We start from the raw sequence: 21769 nt of genomic DNA, 5'->3' as shown, positions 1-21769 counted from the left end.
CATATAAATGTGTTGTTTTTTTAAATAATTTTTAAAGAAAAAAATAAAGAGCATTACAAAATGCCGCCATTTCCCAATATCACAGTTCGTTACACACATATAATAAGCATTAGAGTAAAATAAATAAAAAATGAAATCTAATTGTTAATTGTTTTCACTCTCCTTGTGAGCAACAAACCAAAATTATAGAATTAAAATGTACAAACAATAAAATATTAGAATAATATCATGTAAGAATATATAGCTTTTTACACCATACATGAAAACAATTGTAAAGCGTAACAAAGTAAACGTTAACGAAAAAAAAAATGAAAAAAATATCAGAAGTTATGCAGCATACTTAATATCAACTACACAAACAAAAGCTACCAGAGTGTATACAATGTTAAATAATTTGTGCATAATCGTCGATAATATTTAAACTCTAACTTAAAATTAAGCATAGAACTAGAATTCTTCTCTAATTGTATCCGAAATGTGACATCATTAATCTAGGTGTAAGAGTGTTGCCCCTACTACACCATCCCTGGATGAAAGTCGTTAACCCCTCCCCCTGCCTTCATTCAATCAGTAGCCCCAAGATCAGTTACCTCCTGTCAATTACCACCTGTGTAATTAATTACCCCACTGCACAATACATATTATACCAATACCTATCCCTTTTTTTTCCCAATAGCCATATCCAAAGCCTTAACTCTATTCCTGACCAAAACCATATGCTTATTTTTAATCTTCACTCTACATATTCTTTATCATATCCTATCATTACCGTTACCGCTCTCGTTATCCTAACCGGTGGGTAGGGATAATGTCCTGGGAGGTGGGATAATTAACAAGGGGGTAATTGAACTGGGGGTTATGACGTTGGTAAAATAGCCGAGGGTAATTAATTAACAGGAATGGAGTAGTGTCATACCCTGGTGCACGAATCGCACTTATGAACTTTATTGTTTATCTGTGACGTTTTCGCTTTGTTTACACCAGCCATCATTCAACAATTTAATTATTATTAAATTATTAATTAATTTTTAACAGCTATTTTAAAAACAATTAAGAATAAATTTGAAATCATTTTTTTTTCTTTTACCCAATTTTTTTTTCGTTAATTTTTATGTTATCAAAGAACGGGGGAAATAAATCTAGCGGTTTAACAAGTTAATTTTCAACCCCGTAATGTGATACTTGTGAATTTTTTAAATATTTTTCCAGGTACTTACGGGATTAGAGCTATCTCCATACGAAATATTTAGTTTAGGTCGCTTCTGAAAGTGGATGATCTAATTCAATCACTTTAAAAATATATAGTTAAAATAAGGCCGCGGTCAGTCTAGGTCAGTTGTCGGTCATTATTGAGATGGCTATAGTTTTCCCGTTATATTGAATTTAAATAGCCTACTTTGTCACGAACAATTTCCCAAATACTTGGCTGTACGTGTTCGATCTAATTTAGGCTGTGAGGGGAAAAACTCTCTATAGATATAGATACACTAAAAGGGAAAAATATGCATGAATTTCTTTAAATATATAAAATGAGCTACTATTTAAAAAAATAAAAGCTTGGGTCACTTCTTAAATCCTAGTGAATCTATTCAATGCTTAATAAAGAAAACCACCCAAAATCAATTTAATTGGATGCATAATTAATTTTTAAAGAATTAATTAAAATTTCCATTACAAAGTGATTTTATCGCGCTATTTTTTCGTGTTCATCTAGTGCGCAATAATTTGGCAACTCAATTGTATTAAAAATTTTCAAAGTGCTAAGATAAAATGCATAAAAAATCGTTTTAATAACAAAGAAAATAAAAGTTTTTTCTTTAAATATTTTGACGCTTCTTAAATTCTAGTCAGGTACTAGATGCATAATATAACGGCCAAAGCTTTTCTTATTAGTTTTTAAAATTCAAATTTAAATTCTGATCCATTGCTCGGTCAACCCTTTCTTTTCATGATTACTCTCTTCTTGTTGTATCTTTCATTGTATCCTCTCTCGCTCCCTATTTCCTTCTCCACACTCTGTTTACGTGTTTCCTCCTTCCTTCACTGTAAACTCTGGTTTCATATAGTTCTAAGTGGCGATGTATCGTGTCTGGTATTCTTAGTTTGCACTGTAAGCAATTGTATTAGTTATGAGAAAGGATTAATTTGCCAATAATGTTTTAAAAAAGGCTTACAACATAAAACCAGTGGAGTAACAAATATGTAACTAATGTGGGCCACGGTCCCTGAAGTACCGGGGTCACACGCAGTGGCGTAGCAAGGTCAGGTGTCACCCGATGCGGCACTTAATGGTGTCACCCCACCCCCCCCCAAGTTTTCGATTTGCACTCCCCCCCCCCCCTCAAACTTTCGGTTTGCACCCCCCCCCCCCTCAAGTTTTCGATTTGCACCCCCCCTCAAACTTTCGATTTCCCCTCAAGCTTTTCTCTATATATTTTGCAATTTTTTGCCTTGGTGTCACCCCCCTAAATGGTGTCACCAGATGCGGTCCGCAACCCCCGCCCCCACCCCTCGCTACGCCCCTGGTCGCACGTACTTTTTAAGTGAATAAATCGAACATTCTGCTGACCAGTTGATTTTTTATTTTGCTTTTTTTAAAATTATTCTGAAGAAGAGAAAAGCACCCGGAGTCATACTTTATTCCATCAATGTTGAGCACATAGAGTTGGATTTCGTCCAATTCTTCTTCTACCTTTGAGAGTGATTTATTTAGATGGCCCTACAGAATTCCATTTTTTAAAACTCTGATGTGTCATAACTAGCAGGAACTTGACTGGTCAGGTCTTTCTATATGGCATCATGTCATCATGTATATGTGAACTTAATTATAGGTGGACTGGTTCAGAAAGCTTATGCAAATATATGGGGTGTGGGGGGAGATGGTATCGAAGTATACGTACAGAAAAATAACATTCATTCACACTTTTAGGATTTAATGTGGATCAACATAGTAGGTACGCTCAAATGCTTTAAATACATTTTTCCGCCATCAATACGATAGATAATAAGTGTGTTAAAATACTAGGTAATTAACGAAGCACCGTGAAAACATAATAAAATACATCATGGAAACTCAGTTAAATGTTGGTGTGGACGTAAAATGTTCACACAAATTGTGATTTTAAAAAAAAATGTTTTAACTAAAAAAATATATACTTTAACCAGCGTCCCTATCCCCGGAAAGTTTAAGTGCCCGATCCCTTGAGAAAAATGTCTGAAAGAAACCCTATACTCTACACGTTGTCTTGGCAACCACCGGCTGACTGCATTACTAGTCGAGTCTGATTAGTATTTTCTATGGCAGTAAAAGAGACGACGCGTTTTGTGTGCTGGTCGTATTTTGACAAAAAAATATTAACTAGATACACCTACTGTACAATACAAAGGTATTGAGCATGCGGTATAATTAATAACACTACCATTGTAATGCCATATGCAATATGTGATTTAGGTAAGATATAAAATGTACATCTTGTTATGGCTAAAGCCACCCCCCAACCAACAACACGCACACATAAGAAGCATAGCAAAGATAAACTTAAACATTAAACTCGATAAAGTCGTGTTATTAAAACCTCACCACCTCTATTATATACATCTACCACCTGCAATATATTCATCTACCACCTCTAATATATTCATCCACCACCTCTATTCATCCACCACCTCTAATATATTCATACACCACCTCTAATATATTCATCTACCACCTCTAATATATTCATCTACCACCTCTAATATATTCATCTAAAACCTCTAATATATTCATCTACCACCTCTAATATATTCATCTACCACCTCTAATATATCCATCTTCCACCACTAATATATTCATCTTCCACCTCTAATATATCCATCTACCACCTCTAATAAACTCATCTACCACCCCTAATATACTCATCTTCCACCACTAATATATTCATCTTCCACCTCTAATATACTCATCTACCACCTCTAATATATTCATCTTCCACCTCTAATATACTCATCTACCACCTCTAATATACTCATCTACCACCTCTAACATATCCATCTACCACCCCTAATATACTCACCTTGTGTATATTGAAGTTTCTTGTCTTTTACAAAAATCTGCCTCACCCAATTTGTGACTTTCGGATGGCAACAGAGAACTGAAAAAATAAATTATTAACTAATAACTCCTGAAATTGAAGTATTAACTGCCTTTTAATGGGAGAAATGTTTTCAATAAAGACGAAAACAAAACACACACACAAAGACAATACAGATCAGAACATACACACCGGTATTCCTATCCAACGATTTGTGTAACTTTCGATAATTTAAAAAAAAAATTAATATAGGTTCTGAAATAATATTTTTAAAAATTAATTAATTTTTCAAAAATAGATTTTGACGGCAAATATTAGGAAAATTAAAAAAACAACAGAAAATCTAACACAATAAATATGTGACTCTTAGTAATACCATTATTATTTAAGTAAAGATCAGTTCAAGCCTAACGGCCCATGGAACAAGCGATGTGACGACCAAATCACAAACAAATTTCTTGGTATTCCCCTAATTATAAGCAGAATTTAAGCTTATCTATTTCTATTCCTCAAAATGATCTACTTTCTCTCCGCTCCGTGATTTAATTTTGTCTCACACTAACCTTTCTCGTTGATTATACACGCCATGAATAAAACAAACAGCAGACAACCTCCCGTGTAAAGGTAGACGGTTAGAAATTCGGTCCAATCACCGTCATAATCTGTGGGATGGTTTAATAAAGGTGGTGATGACAGGAGTAAGAAAGGGTGGGGGTGGGGGGGGGGGGGGGGAATTACTTGATAACAGAAGGGTGAAACAAAATTGCGGAAAGTCTGTGGTGTAAAGAAATGTGCTACAATGTATATGATACTTTCATAAATGTTTAAATTCCTATATAAAGTAAATGTATTAAAAGCTGATTTAATGATAGGTTACGGACGAATCTTCTAAATACGACTAGACGGTGATGTTATATTAAGAGAAATAACCAATTGAAACAGAAGGGTTGGACTGCATCTAAATCTTATTCTATTCTTATAACCAATTGAAACAGAAGGGTTGGACTGCATCTAGATCTTATCCTATTCTGATAACCAATTGAAACAGAAGGGTTGGACTGCATCTAAATCTTATTCTATTCTGATAACCAATTGAAACAGAAGGGTTAGACTGCATCTAAATCTTATCCTATTCTGATAACCAATTGAAACAGAAGGGTTGGACTGCATCTAAATCTTATTCTATTCTGATAACCAATTGAAACAGAAGGGTTAGACTGCGTCTAAATCTTATCCTATTCTGATAACCAATTGAAACAGAAGGGTTAGACTGCATCTAAATCTTATCCTATTCTGATAACCAATTGAAACAGAAGGGTTAGACTGCATCTAAATCTTATCCTATTCTGATAACCAATTGAAACAGAAGGGTTAGACTGCATCTAAATCTTATCCTATTCTGATAACCAATTGAAACAGAAGGGTTAGACTGCATCTAAATCTTATCCTATTCTGATAACCAATTGAAACAGAAGGGTTAGACTGCATCTAAATCTTATCCTATTCTGATAACCAATTGAAACAGAAGGGTTAGACTGCATCTAAATCTTATCCTATTCTGATAACCAATTGAAACAGAAGGGTTAGACTGCATCTAAATCTTATCCTATTCTGATAACCAATTGAAACAGAAGGGTTAGACTGCATCTAAATCTTATCCTATTCTGATAACCAATTGAAACAGAAGGGTTAGACTGCATCTAAATCTTATCCTATTCTGATAACCAATTGAAACAGAAGGGTTGGACTGCATCTAAATCTTATCCTATTCTGATAACCAATTGAAACAGAAGGGTTAGACTGCATCTAAATCTTATCCTATTCTGATAACCAATTGAAACAGAAGGGTTAGACTGCATCTAAATCTTATCCTATTCTGATAACCAATTGAAACAGAAGGGTTAGACTGCATCTAAATCTTATCCTATTCTGATAACCAATTGAAACAGAAGGGTTAGACTGCATCTAAATCTTATCCTATTCTGATAACCAATTGAAACAGAAGGGTTAGACTGCATCTAAATCTTATCCTATTCTGATAACCAATTGAAACAGAAGGGTTAGACTGCATCTAAATCTTATCCTATTCTCATAAGGCGGTAAACAGCTATCACATTAAAACTAACAAAAGTCAAAAAAGTACCGACCGTGTGGCTAAAGCTGCAAACACGAAAGACTCCAGTTCGATTCGGGGTTGAAGTGAGTAGAACGTCCGGGTGCCCAGCATGTTCACTAACTCACTTTAGGGAAAATAAAGGCGACTGGGCACACCCTCCCATCATATACCGAGGTCAAGAAACATATAAACTATACTTCATATGCCCAAAGGCAAAAAACTAATAGGAACTCAAAAAGCAACAAATAATAATGTTTGTATACAAATATGTAAACTTCTTGTATGTATGACCTCATATGTTGACTGTATGACCTTACATATATAGTGTATGACCTCACCTGTCAGCTTTATGACCTCACCTGTGACTATATGACCTCCCCTGTCTATGACCTCACCTATGACCTCACCTGTCGGCTGTATGACCTCACCTGTCTATGACCTCACCTGTCGGCTGTATGACCTCACCTGTCTATGACCTCACCTATGACCTCACATGTCGGCTGTATGACCTCACCTGTCTATGACCTCACCTATGACCTCACATGTCGGCTGTATGACCTCACCTGTCTATGACCTCACCTGTCTATGACCTCACCTGTCGGCTGTATGAAGACGTCCACCATCACCGGCACCTGACCTATGTTGTAAATGACCACACGATGCAACTTGTAGTCCTGTACGGAGATGTTTTTAAAATAAAGTCGGTACAGGTCGCGGGAAGCGGTGCTGTTGTCGACAGTGAAGTAGAACCCGCTAGAGTTGCTGTTCTGTGTGTAGTTGCTGTTGTCGTACCTCACCACGGGCTGGAGTGGGTTGTTTTTAGTCGCGCGAAGGCATATTGTTGTGGTTGGATTCTTTCCTAGCTCCGTCTGAATCAGTTTAAAACCTTCTTTCCTATGACACAGCTTTGATTTTGCTAAAAAGGTAAAAAATTATTTTTCTCTTTATTCTGTTTATTGAGATATACTTCCAAAAAAGATAATTAAGTTAAAAACCTTTTGCGATTACTTTCCCCTGTTTTGAATTCGATTTCTCAAAACATACATGTTAGTGATAGATATGTTACGGTGGAAAAGGAAACGACACCTTTTCAAACAATTGGTTTAATCTACATACCGTTATTTAGTATGCTAAATTAGCCTACATTTAGAATTAAATGTTATAGTTGAAAAAAAATAGTAGAAGCTAAACGTATGTTACAGGTAGGCTAGGTTTTGCTACATAAAGAAAAAAAAAATCAATAAATTAGTAAACAGATGGGATGAGTTCACCTGATAAGATCTAAAATTTAGTCGTTCTTACCAAGTCAACCTATTTGAAGTGTCTTGCTATGTTAATTTTATACAACAGGTGTTGTCAAATTGTTAATGTTGTAAGTACTGATGGTATTGTGGTTGTTTAGTACTAAAACGCGACATATGTTAAGACACATGTTGCGATAAAAACATCTGGCAATAGGCAAGACACGTGACTCAAGACACCAGCTACAAGACACCTGATAAAACATAGCACCTGACTCAAGACACCTGACACAAGACACACGACTAAAGACACCTGACACAAGACACACGACTAAAGACACCTGACACAAGACACATGACTAAAGACACCTGACTATACACATGACTTAAGACAACTGACTCAAAACAACTGACTCAAGAGACATGACTCAAGACACCTGACACAAGACACATGACTAGAGACACCAGACTCTAGACACATGAATTAAGACAACTGACTCAAGACAGCTGACTCAACAGGCACGACGAGACACATGACACAAGACACATACAACCACAGACAAGACACCTGACTCAAGACACCTGGCCCAAGACACCTGACTCAAGACAGCTGACTCAACAGGCACGACGAGACACATGACACAAGACACATACAACCACAGACAAGGCATCTGACTCAAGACACCTGGCCCAAGACACCTGACACAAGACACCTGACACAAGACAAAAGACACCTGGCACAAGACAAAAGACACCTGGCATAAGACACAATAAAGTAAACACAATGCTCCTGATAAAACACAACACCTGATACCTGACACGAAGCGACACAGTCGATTCTTAAGACAGTTTCTATCCGTGCTTGTCACTTTCTCATGACGTCACCTAGCCTGACCTACTGACAGCCTGTACTTTGTGTATTGCATAAATTAATTGATCGCTATCTGACGCCACACTGCTGTATCAGCTACCTGGTGCTACCCTGCTACACATCAGCTACCCTGCTACACATCAGCTACCTGGTGCTACCCTGCGACACATTAGCTACCTGGTGCTACCCTGCTACACATCAGCTACCTGGTGTTACCCTGCTACACAACAGCTACCTGGTGCTACCCTGCTACACATCAGCTACCTGGGGCTACCCTGCTACACATCAGCTACCCTGCTACACATCAGCTACCTGGTGCTACCCTACTACACATCAGCTACCCTGCTACACATCAGCTAGCTGGTGCTACCCTGCTACACATAAGCTACCTGGTGCTACCCTGCTACACATCAGCTACCTGTTGCTACCCTGCTACACATCAGCTAGCTGGTGCTACCCTGCTACACATCAGCTACCCTGCTACCCTGCTACACATCAGCTACCTGGTGCTACCCTGCTACACATCAGCTAACTAGTTCTACCCTGCTACACATCAGCTACCTGGTGCTACCCTGCTACACATCAGCTACCTGGTGCTACCCTGCTACACATCAGCTAACTAGTTCTACCCTGCTACACATCAGCTACCTGGTGCTACCCTGCTACACATTAGCTACCTGTGGCTACCCTGCTACACATTAGCTACCTGGTGCTACCCTGCTACACATTAGCTACCTGGTGCTACCCTGCTACACATTAGCTACCTGGTGCTACCCTACTACACATTAGCTACCTGGTGCTACCCTGCTACATCTGACGCCACACTGCTACCCTGCTACACATCAGCTACCCTGCTACACATCAGCTACCCTGCTACACATCAGCTACCTGGGGCTACCCAGCTACGCTTGACGTTTAACCAGTTCACATGGCTTAGACTAGTGGATCAGCTTTGGCTACTATCTAGTTTACACAGCTAAATAACATATCGTTCTATCCTTGCTATTTTTGGGGGGAAAATGCTTACTACAGATTTGTTAGTGGGACAGTGAGGCATAGAGGTAGAGCGCTAGACTGCTAACCCGTGAGTTCGAATCCTGGTTTAAATTAGTAGAAATGTATGATGTGTACTGGCGAGCATCGAACTCACGTTAGGGAAAGTAAAGTCGGCTGGGTACAGCGCTGACTGTACAAAGAGGTTAACTCTACTTCACTTGTAAAATGGACTGTCAGGTTTGAAAAGGGAACTATGGATAATCTTCAAATACATGTTAAAGGGAAGCAACCAAAGTTCCCTATAACATAGCTGAAAGCTAATTTGACGTATACGTTTTAACCAATACCCCTGAAAAATCAATCATGATCACTTTAAGCTCGATCTAGTTTATTTTTTCAAAAAGTCAATGTATTCATAACATATGTTGTGACACAATGGTCGTACGATAAAGTAATGAATGATTTATTCTCAATTAACTAAAACATGCTTGTAGTGCATCTATCAATAAATGAATCATACATAAATAAACCGGGAGTGATCTCCCCTAAACTTTCTCAAATATTCTTATATAAAACAACAGGGGATTGGAACTTCATTTTAAATACTTAAAGTTTTTAAAATAGAATAAAATCTCGTAGAAATAAGAATTGCACACCAAGTGAACGCCAAATGAATGTGCATAATAGTGCGCTATATTATTAGTTCTTTATAAATTTACATGCGTTTTTTGAGAAATCGGAAATAGCGTAAATTAGTACTTCCCGTCAACGGAAATTACTCAAAATCTGACAGAAGGTAGAGAATTAAATCTTTTACTTAGATGTGAAATTTCATTTATCTATCTGAAATAGTACTCAAGTTATAGGCTTTTGAAAAATTCAAAGTAGAAAAAGTACCACTTCCGGTTATCGGAAATCGCTCAAAAGTTGATCAGTATCTACGATTTTGATAAAATACTTATATATGAAATTTCATCAACCTAGCTGTAACGGTACTCAAGTTATCGTGTTTACACACAGACAGACACACAGACACACAGACAGACACACAGACATACGGACAAGATTGCAAAATTATGTTTTTTCCGTATCAGTGAGGTGTAAAACGTCGAGATTTGTAAAAATCTCGATTTTTTTTTTTTTTTTTTTGCACGATTACAAGACTTTCTCTATACGAGAAAGTAAAAATGGATCATTGTATGTAGGTGATCATAATGTTATGAAACGGATGTCGTTTATACGTTGTGTTTTTAGAACATACATTTTAAAGTAATGCATTAATTTATCACTTAATAATTATATGTTGACATATGTCTTCTAAGTAGGTCTATTTAACGATACTCTAAAATTCCTACCTTGTGTAAGTGAAAATAAACTCATCAGGAAAAACAGGCTTTGCATATCAGGTATTAACATTTTGACTTGCGGTTCTCGATTAGAAAAGTACTTTAACTATATCCATTGATAAAACCTCCAAGTTGTAATTCTACATTTAAAGTAGGCGTATAGTGACACATCTAAAACACATGTTCCTGTTTCTGAGTTACAAGATTTGAAGACATGTAAGTGTTTAAGCACTGAACACACAACTTGCTGAATATAACCGACAACAGACACGCTTGGGTGAACGCCGTACATGTGACTAGAGTTATAAGATAAACAAGTATGTCTAGTGCTAGCGATATACAGCAGTGTTAATTAGAGCATGCGGCAATACAACTGTTTTCTTTCTACCTGCTGTGCTGTCGACTTCAAAGAGAAGTCAGTCACATTAAAGTGCCATGAATAGTATATAACCCGTGTCTTTAAAAAAATCGATAAAGGATATTCGACTTGTTACACTCGAAATACAAAAAAAAATGTTTTAAGTATACCTAAAGTGAACAGTTAAAGCTCTAACGTGACTCGTGAGACAGGGGTGGAATCTTTGGGGTGGCACCAGATACTTAGATGATAGGTCATGGACAAGGTTTCTTTCAGACATTTATTTCCCATGGGGGGGGGGAATAGACGGCGACTTAAAACATAAATAGGATGCACTTAAAATTCCGTAGGCGAATGAAACAGGTAAAAGTATATATTTTTTTCATTCGGCGAGGGGGGGGGGGGAGGACGGCGACTTAAAACATAAAAAGTATGCACTTAAAATTCCGTAGGGGAATGAAAGAGGTAAAAGTATTCTCTAATGAAGACTACACAGCTTGACATGAAAAAACGGTAAAAATGGCAGCAGAGGGCTTGAGTGATCAAAGAACACAATCTGCAGCGGCTGTTGTTTTTTTTTTAAAGGATTAACACAACTTATGTTTAATTAATGCATTTCATGTTGTAGGCCTATTTATAGGGGTAAGGGGTGAAATTCCATACGAAAAACATTTAACATATTTGAATAAAGCATGGTTAGTTGTTCTTTTAAGGCCGTTTATTAAAACAAATAGCAATGAATATTTAACATGATCATTAAAATGCATTATATTTCTAAAAACGAAGAGTTTAAATTACGCTCGTCTAACTCACTGAGTCCACACAGCCCTACGGGTACCCAACATCAGATGGAGAACGTAAAGATACCGGTGAATAGTGCATAGTCCCGTATCTCTGCATATGTTCATATACTGAATTCAGAGAAACTAGGGCACTATGTCTTTCACATAGGGTGCTTGAACATCAGTAATACGTATAGATATCTATGGCTAATGATTGTAGATAAAACAAAATAAATGTATAACTCAGAAAGCAAAAAGTGTATCTTATGTGAGCTAGACTGACAATTCAGCTAATGACTGACTTTAAACAAAAAGAGATGACAAATTACACATTAACATCAGACGCTGCTTCGATGAGACAAAATATATACAGAAAATCCTCTAGGAAATTTGAAATGATTGTTTTGTGGATGTATGATATGCTTCGCTAGTTATCATTGTCTCAAAGCTTTTTGTGCTATCTGATAGAGCTCAATCATTCACACATTTCTCTAACTCTCAAACGTTGCTCCAACATTGAGCACCTGTTTCAATGCTCCATTATTCACTATCTGTTTCAATGCTCCATCATTCATTGCCAATCTGAATACTTTATTATTGACAGTTTTTTCATCGTCAACTCATTATGTTCATGTTTCACTTTTCGCTAACTTCCTGCATTCAGTTGTCATCGATCACTCCCTCTTTCCATATTTACTCTGCCTGTTGTACCTCATTTCTTCCCATTCCCACCCTTGGGTTCTATATTTCTATCTCTGCTGTACAGCAAACTATCTTCTCACTGACGTGTTAGGGGTAAAGTATCCTGTCCGTTGGTCATAGTTTGCACTGTAAACAAATGTACAAGTAAAGAGATGTGATTCATTTAGAAAATATTGAAAATAAAATAGCCTTCAATATAACACGTACACACAATTACTCGTTCAACTGAAACATTTAATTCTCCGAAGAAATAACAACAAGCTCATTAAAATGTGTTTTAATAAATCACCGATTATTATAATCTCACAAAATCGTATGTGCTGTATATCAGAATTTGTATCACTAGTTCCGAATCAGTGATCTTGTGTGCACATATTCTGTCAGACACACTAACTTACAAACGCTGATATTTTCACGGCTCATAAAACAAGTCAGTATTTTGTTGCACATTACGTTTATTTAAGTCAAACGATTTGGATCAAATAAATCAAAATTTGGAATAGAAAACAGGGGACACGTTTAGCTTGTATCAAAATACGAATATTTTGTGTCACATTACGATTTCTTGCGGCACTGTCATCAAAATGTTGTTGTTGTGGTTGTTGTTGGTGTTGTTGTTGGTGTTGTTGTGATTGTTGTTAGTATTGTGGTTGTTGGACGACGAAGCTCGCCAACGACTTTACTCCGCCCCCCCCCCCCCCCAACACTTTCCTCTACAAGATGTCTGATCTAAGACAATTAGACTGAAGTATTAGTCGAGACTGAACGTAATTTAATCTGGCAACAATAGATCCAGCATGCGGTGTATGCAAGTTTGTATTGATTATAACAATATTGACTACGTATAGCTGTGGTAGAACAGAACTGTATGACGTATACTTTGTAATTAATTACATTGCCTTTCTTATATCACATACCGTAACTATGTAATTTAGGTATGGTATCAACTCTTTCTTCTTGAGGTGTTACCCCCCCCCCCTCCCCCTTTCTCCAGCAGTAACATTCACACACGAAAACACAACAACGATCAAGTTTAACATTCATCAACACAACATCACGCCAATAAAGCCTTACTACCATCAATATATTTACCTTGTGTATAGTGAAGCTTCTTGTCGTGTACCCTGACCTGTCTTTGCTTGTTTCTGACTTTTTTATTGAAGCAGAGCGCTGGAAAAAAAAACACACCATATTTCTAAATTCGTAACAATCTTTATTTTGTTAGAAGTTTTTAATTACGACAAACGAAAACACACACACACGCTCACGCACACAAGCACACACTAAGAACTACTTAAGAAAACAAACACTGATATTCTAAAGCAATAATTGTGTAGCTTTCTATAACAGAATAATAGAAAATGAAACACATTAAATCGGTGGCTCCTTGTAATGCCATAATAAAGTTTCTTTCTAACTTAGCGGCCCATAGGGCAAGTAAAGTGTAAATATATCATTTGGGCTTCTTTTAATAACAAACTTAATATATGAGTTGATCCATTTCTAGTCCTAAAAATTATGTACTTTCTCGACGCTCCATATCTTTATTACGAATTTTTCTTCTTCGTTCTTAAATGTTAGTATTGAAAGGGTTTCCCTCTAACACAATAAAGTATACGTGTCAACTGGGTATGCCCCATATAGACTATTGACTCCGATTTCAGCCTGCTTTTTTTTAGGATTTGCTTCCATAGCCTTTGTCCAATCAAGAACAAATTACAAGGCAGCAGTTGTTTGATTTTGGAGTTGTCTCCAGGCTCATTTGCCCGAGGGTTCGAACTCAAGACTTTTTGGTTTAGCAACCATGAACTTTACCACCGACCTTTTTTTATTTCAACTGAACTAACCTTTCTCGTGGAGGGTACATGCCAGTGTGAGTACTGCCATCACTAACCTTTCTCGTGGAGGGTACATGCCAGTGTGAGTACTGCCATCACTAACCTTTCTCGTGGAGGGTACATGCCAGTGTGAGTACTGCCATCAGGAAAAATCCAGTGGTCAGATAGACAGCCAGGAACATCGACCAGTCGCCATCATAATCTGTTGGATGGTTTTAGACAAGGTGTAATGACTAGTGTAAGTGGCGGGGGGAATGGGGGGGGGGGGGGGGGGGATCACGTGATGACCATAAGGTGAAACAAAGAATCAAACTGCAATATGTTTGTCAATTTCATTAATGACAAGAGTTTGTTCCTCTTTAATAAAATGAAAAGCTAAAAACGTACTCAAAATGCTACATTACCGTTTAATACCTCACATTATATATATAAGACCTGTATGACCTCACCTTTAAGTTGTATGACCTCACCTGTCATCTGTATGACCTCACCTATGACCTCACCTGTCGGCTGTATGACCTCACCTGTCGGCTGTATGACCTCACCTATGACCTCACCTGTCGGCTGTATGACCTTACCTGTCGGATGTATGACCTACCCTGTCGGCTGTATGACCTCACCTGTCGGCTGTATGACCTCACCTGTCTATGGCCTCACCTGTCTATGACCTCACCTGTCTATGACCTCACCTGTCTATGACCTCACCTGTCTATGACCTCACCTGTCGGCTGTATGACCTTACCTGTCGGCTGTATGACCTCACCTGTCGGCTGTATGACCTCACCTGTCGGCTGTATGACCTCACCTGTCGGCTGTATGACCTCACCTTTAAGTTGTATGACCTCACCTGTCATCTGTATGACCTCACCTATGACCTCACCTGTCGGCTACATGACCTCACCTGTCGGCTGTATGACCTCACCTATGACCTCACCTGTCGGCTGTATGACCTAACCTGTCGGCTGTATGACCTCACCTGTCGGCTGTATGACCTCACCTGTCGGCTGTATGACCTCACCTGTCGGCTGTATGACCTCACCTTTAAGTTGTATGACCTCAACTGTCATCTGTATGACCTCACCTATGACCTCACCTGTCGGCTACATGACCTCACCTGTCGGCTGTATGACCTCACCTATGACCTCACCTGTCGGCTGTATGACCTAACCTGTCGGCTGTATGACCTCACCTGTCGGCTGTATGACCTCACCTGTCTATGGCCTCACCTGTCTATGACCTCACCTGTCTATGACCTCACCTTTAAGTTGTATGACCTCACCTGTCATCTGTATGACCTCACCTATGACCTCACCTGTCGGCTGTATGACCTCACCTGTCGGCTGTATGACCTCACCTATGACCTCACCTGTCGGCTGTATGACCTTACCTGTCGGATGTATGACCTACCCTGTCGGCTGTATGACCTCACCTGTCGGCTGTATGACCTCACCTGTCTATGGCCTCACCTGTCTATGACCTCACCTGTCTATGACCTCACCTGTCTATGACCTCACCTGTCTATGACCTCACCTGTCGGCTGTATGACCTTACCTGTCGGCTGTATGACCTCACCTGTCGGCTGTATGACCTCACCTGTCGGCTGTATGACCTCACCTGTCGGCTGTATGACCTCACCTGAAGCTGTATGACCTCACCTGTCTATGACCTCACCTGTCTATGGCCTCACCTGTCGGCTGTATGACCTTACCTGTCGGCTGTATGACCTCACCTGTCGGCTGTATAACCTCACCTGTCTATGACCTCACCTATGACCTCACCTGTCGGCTGTATGACCTCACCTGTCTATGACCTCACCTGTCTATAACCTCACCTGAAGCTGTATGACCTCACCTGTCTATGACCTCACCTGTCTATGGCCTCACCTGTCGGCTGTATGACCTTACCTGTCGGCTGTATGACCTCACCTGTCGGCTGTATGACCTCACCTGTCGGCTGTATGACCTCACCTGTCGGCTGTATGACCTCACCTGTCTATGACCTCACCTGTCTATGACCTCACCTGTCTATGACCTCACCTGTCTATGACCTCACCTGTCTATGACCTCACCTGTCTATGGCCTCACCTGTCGGCTGTATGACCTCACCTGTCGGCTGTATGACCTCACCTGTCTATGGCCTCACCTGTCTATGACCTCACCTGTCTATGACCTCACCTGTCTATGACCTCACCTGTCTATGACCTCACCTGTCTATGACCTCACCTGTCGGCTGTATGACCTCACGTGTCTATGACCTCACCTGTCGGCTGTATGACCTCACCTGTCTATGACCTCACCTGTCTATGAACTCACATGTCTATGACCTCACCTGTCTGCTGTATGACCTCACCTGTCTATGACCTCACCTGTCTATGACCTCACCTGTCGGCTGTATGACCTCACCTGTCTATGACCTCACCTGTCTATGACCTCACCTGTCGGCTGTATGACCTCACCTGTCTATGACCTCACCTGTCGGCTGTATGACCTCACCTGTCTATGACCTCACCTGTCTATGACCTCACCTGTCGGCTGTATGACCTCACCTGTCTATGACCTCACCTGTCTATGACCTCACCTGTCTATGACCTCACCTGTCGGCTGTATGAAGACGTCCACCACCACCGGCTCCTGGCCCAGGTTGTAGATGATCACGTGATGTAGCCTGTAGTCCAGCACTGAGATGTTCTTAAAGTGCAGGTGGTACAGATGGTGTGAGGATGTGTTGTTGTCGATGGTGAAGTGGAACCCGCTAGAGTTGGTGTATTCTGTGTAGTTGGTGTTGTCGTAGCTCACTATAGGCTGGTGATGGCTGTGGTTAGTCGTGTGAACACATATTGTCGCGCTTGGATTCGTTCCTAGCTCCGTCTCAATCAGTTTAAAATCGTCTTTTCTGTGACATAATTTTGATTTTGCTAAAAAAAGAAACAAATAGTTTTAATTTTATTTTTACTTTCTTGTACACGAAGTATAGAGGAAGTATTGTTATCGTTCGAAAAATCGAAATCGAGATTTCACAAATCTCGATGTTTTGCACTTCCCAGTGTAAAAAAAAATCGTTTCCAATTTTTTCAGTGTGTCTGACTTTAGGCTGACTTTAGGCTGTTTCAGAATTCTTAAAAGCTTTTCACGTAGTCCTAGACTCGATGACAAAGCATTGTGACATTTAATTTGGCTAATTATAAGCTAAATTATTTTTTTTTAAATAAATCAATGTTTGCTTTGTAAAGCACAAATGGTCCACTCTATTATACACACTTACGTTCCTTTGGTGCGTAGTTGTTTTTTTTATACACATATCTATTTTTAAAATGTGTAATATATAAGAAAGTTTAGGGCATAATACTTTTGCTTTACTAAAGTTAGGATTAATCCAACGGCAATATTTTTCTATAAATATTTTGCAATTACTTCCCCTTATTTCATTTGATTTCTCAAAACATAAATAATAAATGAAAGATTTTAGATATGTTACAATGGATAAGAAAACAGAGGTTTGTTGATGAAAATCATTCAATAAGGAAATGTTAGGGGTGTGATCCAAAATTCAGTATTTTATTAAAAATCTCTATGTTAATTGTAATACATCAGTGCAAACGTTTACACGTAAGTGTTGTTGGTGTTGTGGTTGGTGTTGTTGTTGTTGTTGTTGTTGTGGGTGTTGTGTTTGTTGTTGGTGTTGTGGTTGTTGTTGCAGTGGGTGGTGTGTTTGTTGTTGGTGTTGTTGTTGGTGTTGTTGTTGTTGTTGGTGTTATGGTTGGTGTTGTGGTTGGTGTTGTTGTTGTTGTTTGTGTTGTGATTGTTGTTGCTGTCAGCCAACTGCCATTAAATACCTGTTACAACATAACACCTGACTCCTCACTCAAGACATTGACACAGCATACAAGACACCAGACTCAAGACACATGCCTGAAGACATTCCCAAGTCACGTAACTCGAGACACATGACACAGAGGTTAAGACAACTGCCACAACACACCTGTCAAAACATAACACCTGACACGACACTGCCGATTCTTGCGACACTTCCTATCCCCCGTGCTTGTCACAACCTGATGACGTCACCTAACCTGACCTACTAGCCTGTACCTGTGATATATTTATCGATCGATACCTGACGCTACACTGTTTTAGCCACCGTCCAGTTTACAACAGCGAAATAACCAGTTGTTGCTAGTATACAGGAAATACTGCTGACTAGAGATAAGCTTATAGGACAGCGTGGCCTAGCGGTAGAGCGCTAGACTGCTAACACGACAGTCAGTAGAACGTCCCTTAGTTCACCCAGCTCTGATAAGCACCGAACTAGCGAAAATAAAGTCTGCTGAGCATAGTGCTGACCATATTTTTTTTTTTTTATATGTCGAGGTCACAGAAACATGTGAACTTTACTTCACTTGCCAAATGGAATGTCAGGTTAGAAAATGGAAACAAGAGATAAGCTTTAAATACATGCTAAAGGGAAACAACCGAAGTTCACTATAACTAATATCAACACTAACTCATCCGTTTTAATCAATACTCATAATAAATCAATCACGATCAATCGATGTTCGTGCTAGGTGGTTTTCTGTGTAATGTGCTCGTGACTATATGTGTTGTGACTCAAATGTCGTGAAATAAACCAACGAATCATTGTCTAAATGTAGGTGAACATAATGTAATGTAACTGTTGTATTTAAATATATTTTAAACCAACACGTTAATTTTTAATTAATTTGTAACTTTAAAGTGTATATAGACATTATAAGCATATCTTCTAAAATACTTTCATACTTTATTTTAGGTATTTAACGCTTTTCTAAAACTCTTACCTTGAGTAAGTAAAAATAAACACATCAGAAAAAACAAGCTTTCCTTATCAGGTATTAACATTTTGACTTGCAATTCTCGATTATAAAAATACTTTCACTACATTGTTTCTTAAAATAATCCCTTCAAGTTGTAATCATACATATCAGGTAGAGCTAAGGTGACACATCTAAAACACATTTTCCTGTTCCTGAGTTAGACATATGACGACATTCGAGTGTTTCACAACATAACGCAAGACTTCCTACGTGTACCCTTCATCATACACACTAGGGAAGTATTTCACAACTTAACGCAAGACTTCGTGTTAGTACCATACAACATACACTTGTGTGAACCTCGCCATGTGAATAGTCTTATAAGACAAACACTTAAGTCTTATGTCTCTGCCTAGCCGTGCTAATCAGAGCATGCGGAACTAACACGTTTATTTCTACCTGCCGTGGTATCGATTTCAGGTAGTTGTCATTCACACATAAGCGACCAGTCTATATATAACCTGTGTGTAAAAAAATCGATATCGGGTATTTGAAATACTTACGACGTGTTATTACTAAAATCGCACGTCTTTAATTAAAGTCAATCTGAACTTACGATTTGTATACCCGTGCGTAGCTATGTTGTGAAAATAAACACAAAACAAAATAAACAATTTTTCACAATAAACCCCACACCACCCTACAACCCACCCCATAACTAAGATGACACCTTGAAATATACACCGCACAGTGAAACACACATCTAGTTTTTCTTTAAGATATTTTATAAACTTTGGGGGGGGGGGGGGGGTTGAGGGGTAAAAATATAAAAGCAAAGTTCCCTCTTTAAACCTGACGGTCTATAGGGCAAGTGAAGTAGAGTTCACTTGTTTCTGTGACCTTTACTTTTTCTAACGTGAGTTAGGTGCCCATCAGAGTTGGGTGGACTCAGGGACGGTCTACTGACTTGAACCCGGATTCAAACTCGAGACTTACGGGTTAGCAGACCAGCTCTCTACCACTCCGTCCGGTTGAGGGGTCAGTGCAGTTAAATTTCTGTGGAAGCGGCCACAGGTTAACGTATATATTTTCTATTTAAATTATAATATTTTTATATGTAGTCCGAAGTGGTGGATTTTATTTACCCGTAGGTTTTCATCCCCCCCCCCCAGTAGCGAAAGGGGGGGGGGGGGCGGGGGCGGGGACATATGTCCCCGGGCGCCGACCTTAGGGGGCGCCAAAATGGGTTGAAAAAATAAATTGAAAGGTTGAGGGGGGTGTAAATCGAAAGTTTGAGGGGGTGGGGGGGTGCAAACAGAAAATTTGAGGGGGTGGGGGGGGGGTGCAAATCGAAATCTTGAGGGGGGGAGGGTGCAAATCGAAAAGTTTGTCCCCGGACGCCGGGAAGGGTCGCTACGCCTCTGATCCCCCCTTTGAAAATATTAATCACCCCTATAGTACACACCACCCTACATCCCACACATATACCATACAACAGTGTAAACCAAATCACACACCACTCTGCAACAGAATACCAAAACGTACAGAACACATTAAAACTATAAACCACACTCCAGGCCATACACCAATACATCATCACATGAACCATACTACCCCCCCACCCCCAGTAACTCATCTCACACCATACATAACACGCCCCATATACCCCATCCAAAACACCCACATCGTACACCGTCCGCAACTCACGCTAGTCAAAGGGGAGGGGTGAACTCAGGGTAAACGGAAAAAAAGTCACAGGAAAAAAAACACAGAAAAAAAGTCACAGTTTTTGCTAGGAAAAAAAGTCACAATGGAAAAATTTTATCGGAAAAAAAAGTCACAGAAATAAAGTCACAGAAAAAAAGCCACAGAAATTTTTTTAGAAATATTTTGATTTATTTGTTAAGAATTGTAAAATTGTGTATGTTTATTGTTGTGGGTTGTATTTTTTGATAGCTTAAATTATTTATAGACGTTAAAAGCATTATGGTTTATACAAATAGTAAGTAAAAATACTCTAAGATAATTTACACAACAATCTTAACTTTTGTTACGTATTTAGTTACATACGCGGTAGAAAAGTTAACTATAAAAGAAATTTTTTGCATAGGTTTTGCAGTAGCCTATTCTATAGTCGGCCTCTCCTCAGTCGGCATTGTCCGAACATATTTTGTGTTGTTGACGTTTTGTGTCAATGACAGCCTTTGAACCTTGTCGGCTCTCTGGTTTGATCATAAGTTTTGTTATGTAATGAGCGTGATAAATGTGGGCAGTAAAGGTGGTTGAACTAAACGTAACTATTGTTGCGATAAGTTGAGGGCAGTAATTCAGATAACCTTACCATTTCACGGTAATTTAATTTAAAAAAACACGATGAAAACCGTGGACATTTTATTAAATGCTATAAATATTATGTTTAACATAATTACAATCTACATAATTCATACTAAATATTTTTAGATGAATTATAAAAATTACTATACGTATACAACCTACACACATTACATTACATTTAATTAATCCTAAGTTAATTTGCACTCTCTGAATATTTAATACACAAAAGTATTAACAAATCCCATGCAAATATATATTTGTGACTTTTTTTCCTGTGACTTTTTTTCCTGTGACTTTTTTTCTGTGTTTTTTTTTTCTGTGAC

General features: G+C 38.8%; 2 protein-coding genes across 2 annotated transcripts; both read right to left on the bottom strand.

Annotated features, from left to right (window-relative positions):
• Window positions 1-1149: 1149 nt before the first annotated feature.
• Window positions 1150-10713, bottom strand: LOC131941478 (uncharacterized). The gene is made up of 5 exons (XM_059300754.1): window positions 10653-10713; window positions 6785-7105; window positions 4637-4735; window positions 4056-4133; window positions 1150-2108 (listed from the first exon to the last, which is right to left on the bottom strand). Exons 1-5 carry the CDS (start codon window positions 10711-10713, stop codon window positions 2059-2061), a joined length of 609 nt encoding a protein of 202 aa, XP_059156737.1. The 3' UTR covers window positions 1150-2058.
• A 3708-nt stretch (window positions 10714-14421) lies between these two features.
• On the bottom strand, window positions 14422-19197 carry LOC131941477 (uncharacterized). Its single transcript, XM_059300753.1, has 3 exons — window positions 19137-19197; window positions 16917-17237; window positions 14422-14525 (listed from the first exon to the last, which is right to left on the bottom strand). Exons 1-3 carry the CDS (start codon window positions 19195-19197, stop codon window positions 14422-14424), a joined length of 486 nt encoding a protein of 161 aa, XP_059156736.1.
• Window positions 19198-21769: the final 2572 nt, after the last annotated feature.

Source organism: Physella acuta, unplaced genomic scaffold (genome assembly GCF_028476545.2).
Source record: "Physella acuta isolate Inbredline_101_S28 unplaced genomic scaffold, ASM2847654v3 ptg000363l, whole genome shotgun sequence".
Taxonomy (NCBI): domain Eukaryota; kingdom Metazoa; phylum Mollusca; class Gastropoda; family Physidae; genus Physella; species Physella acuta.
Note: the sequence above shows the minus strand (reverse complement) of the source record. Positions and strands in the feature narration are given on the sequence as shown.

What these genes read in the sequence shown, in the direction of transcription:
- LOC131941478 (XM_059300754.1), bottom strand. Translation starts at nt 10,713, where the DNA reads ATGTTAATACCTGATATGCAAAGCCTGTTTTTCCTGATGAGTTTATTT. An exon ending in CGTCTTCATACAGCCGACAG is followed by an intron (nt 4,736 to 6,784) that starts GTGAGGTCATAG and finishes ACCATCCCACAG; the next exon opens with ATTATGACGGTGATTGGACC. An exon ending in GTGTATAATCAACGAGAAAG is followed by an intron (nt 4,134 to 4,636) that starts GTTAGTGTGAGA and finishes TTATTTTTTCAG; the next exon opens with TTCTCTGTTGCCATCCGAAA.
- LOC131941477 (XM_059300753.1), bottom strand. Translation starts at nt 19,197, where the DNA reads ATGTTAATACCTGATAAGGAAAGCTTGTTTTTTCTGATGTGTTTATTT. An exon ending in TTTATTTTTACTTACTCAAG is followed by an intron (nt 17,238 to 19,136) that starts GTAAGAGTTTTA and finishes TTCTTTTTTTAG; the next exon opens with CAAAATCAAAATTATGTCAC. An exon ending in CGTCTTCATACAGCCGACAG is followed by an intron (nt 14,526 to 16,916) that starts GTGAGGTCATAG and finishes ACCATCCAACAG; the next exon opens with ATTATGATGGCGACTGGTCG.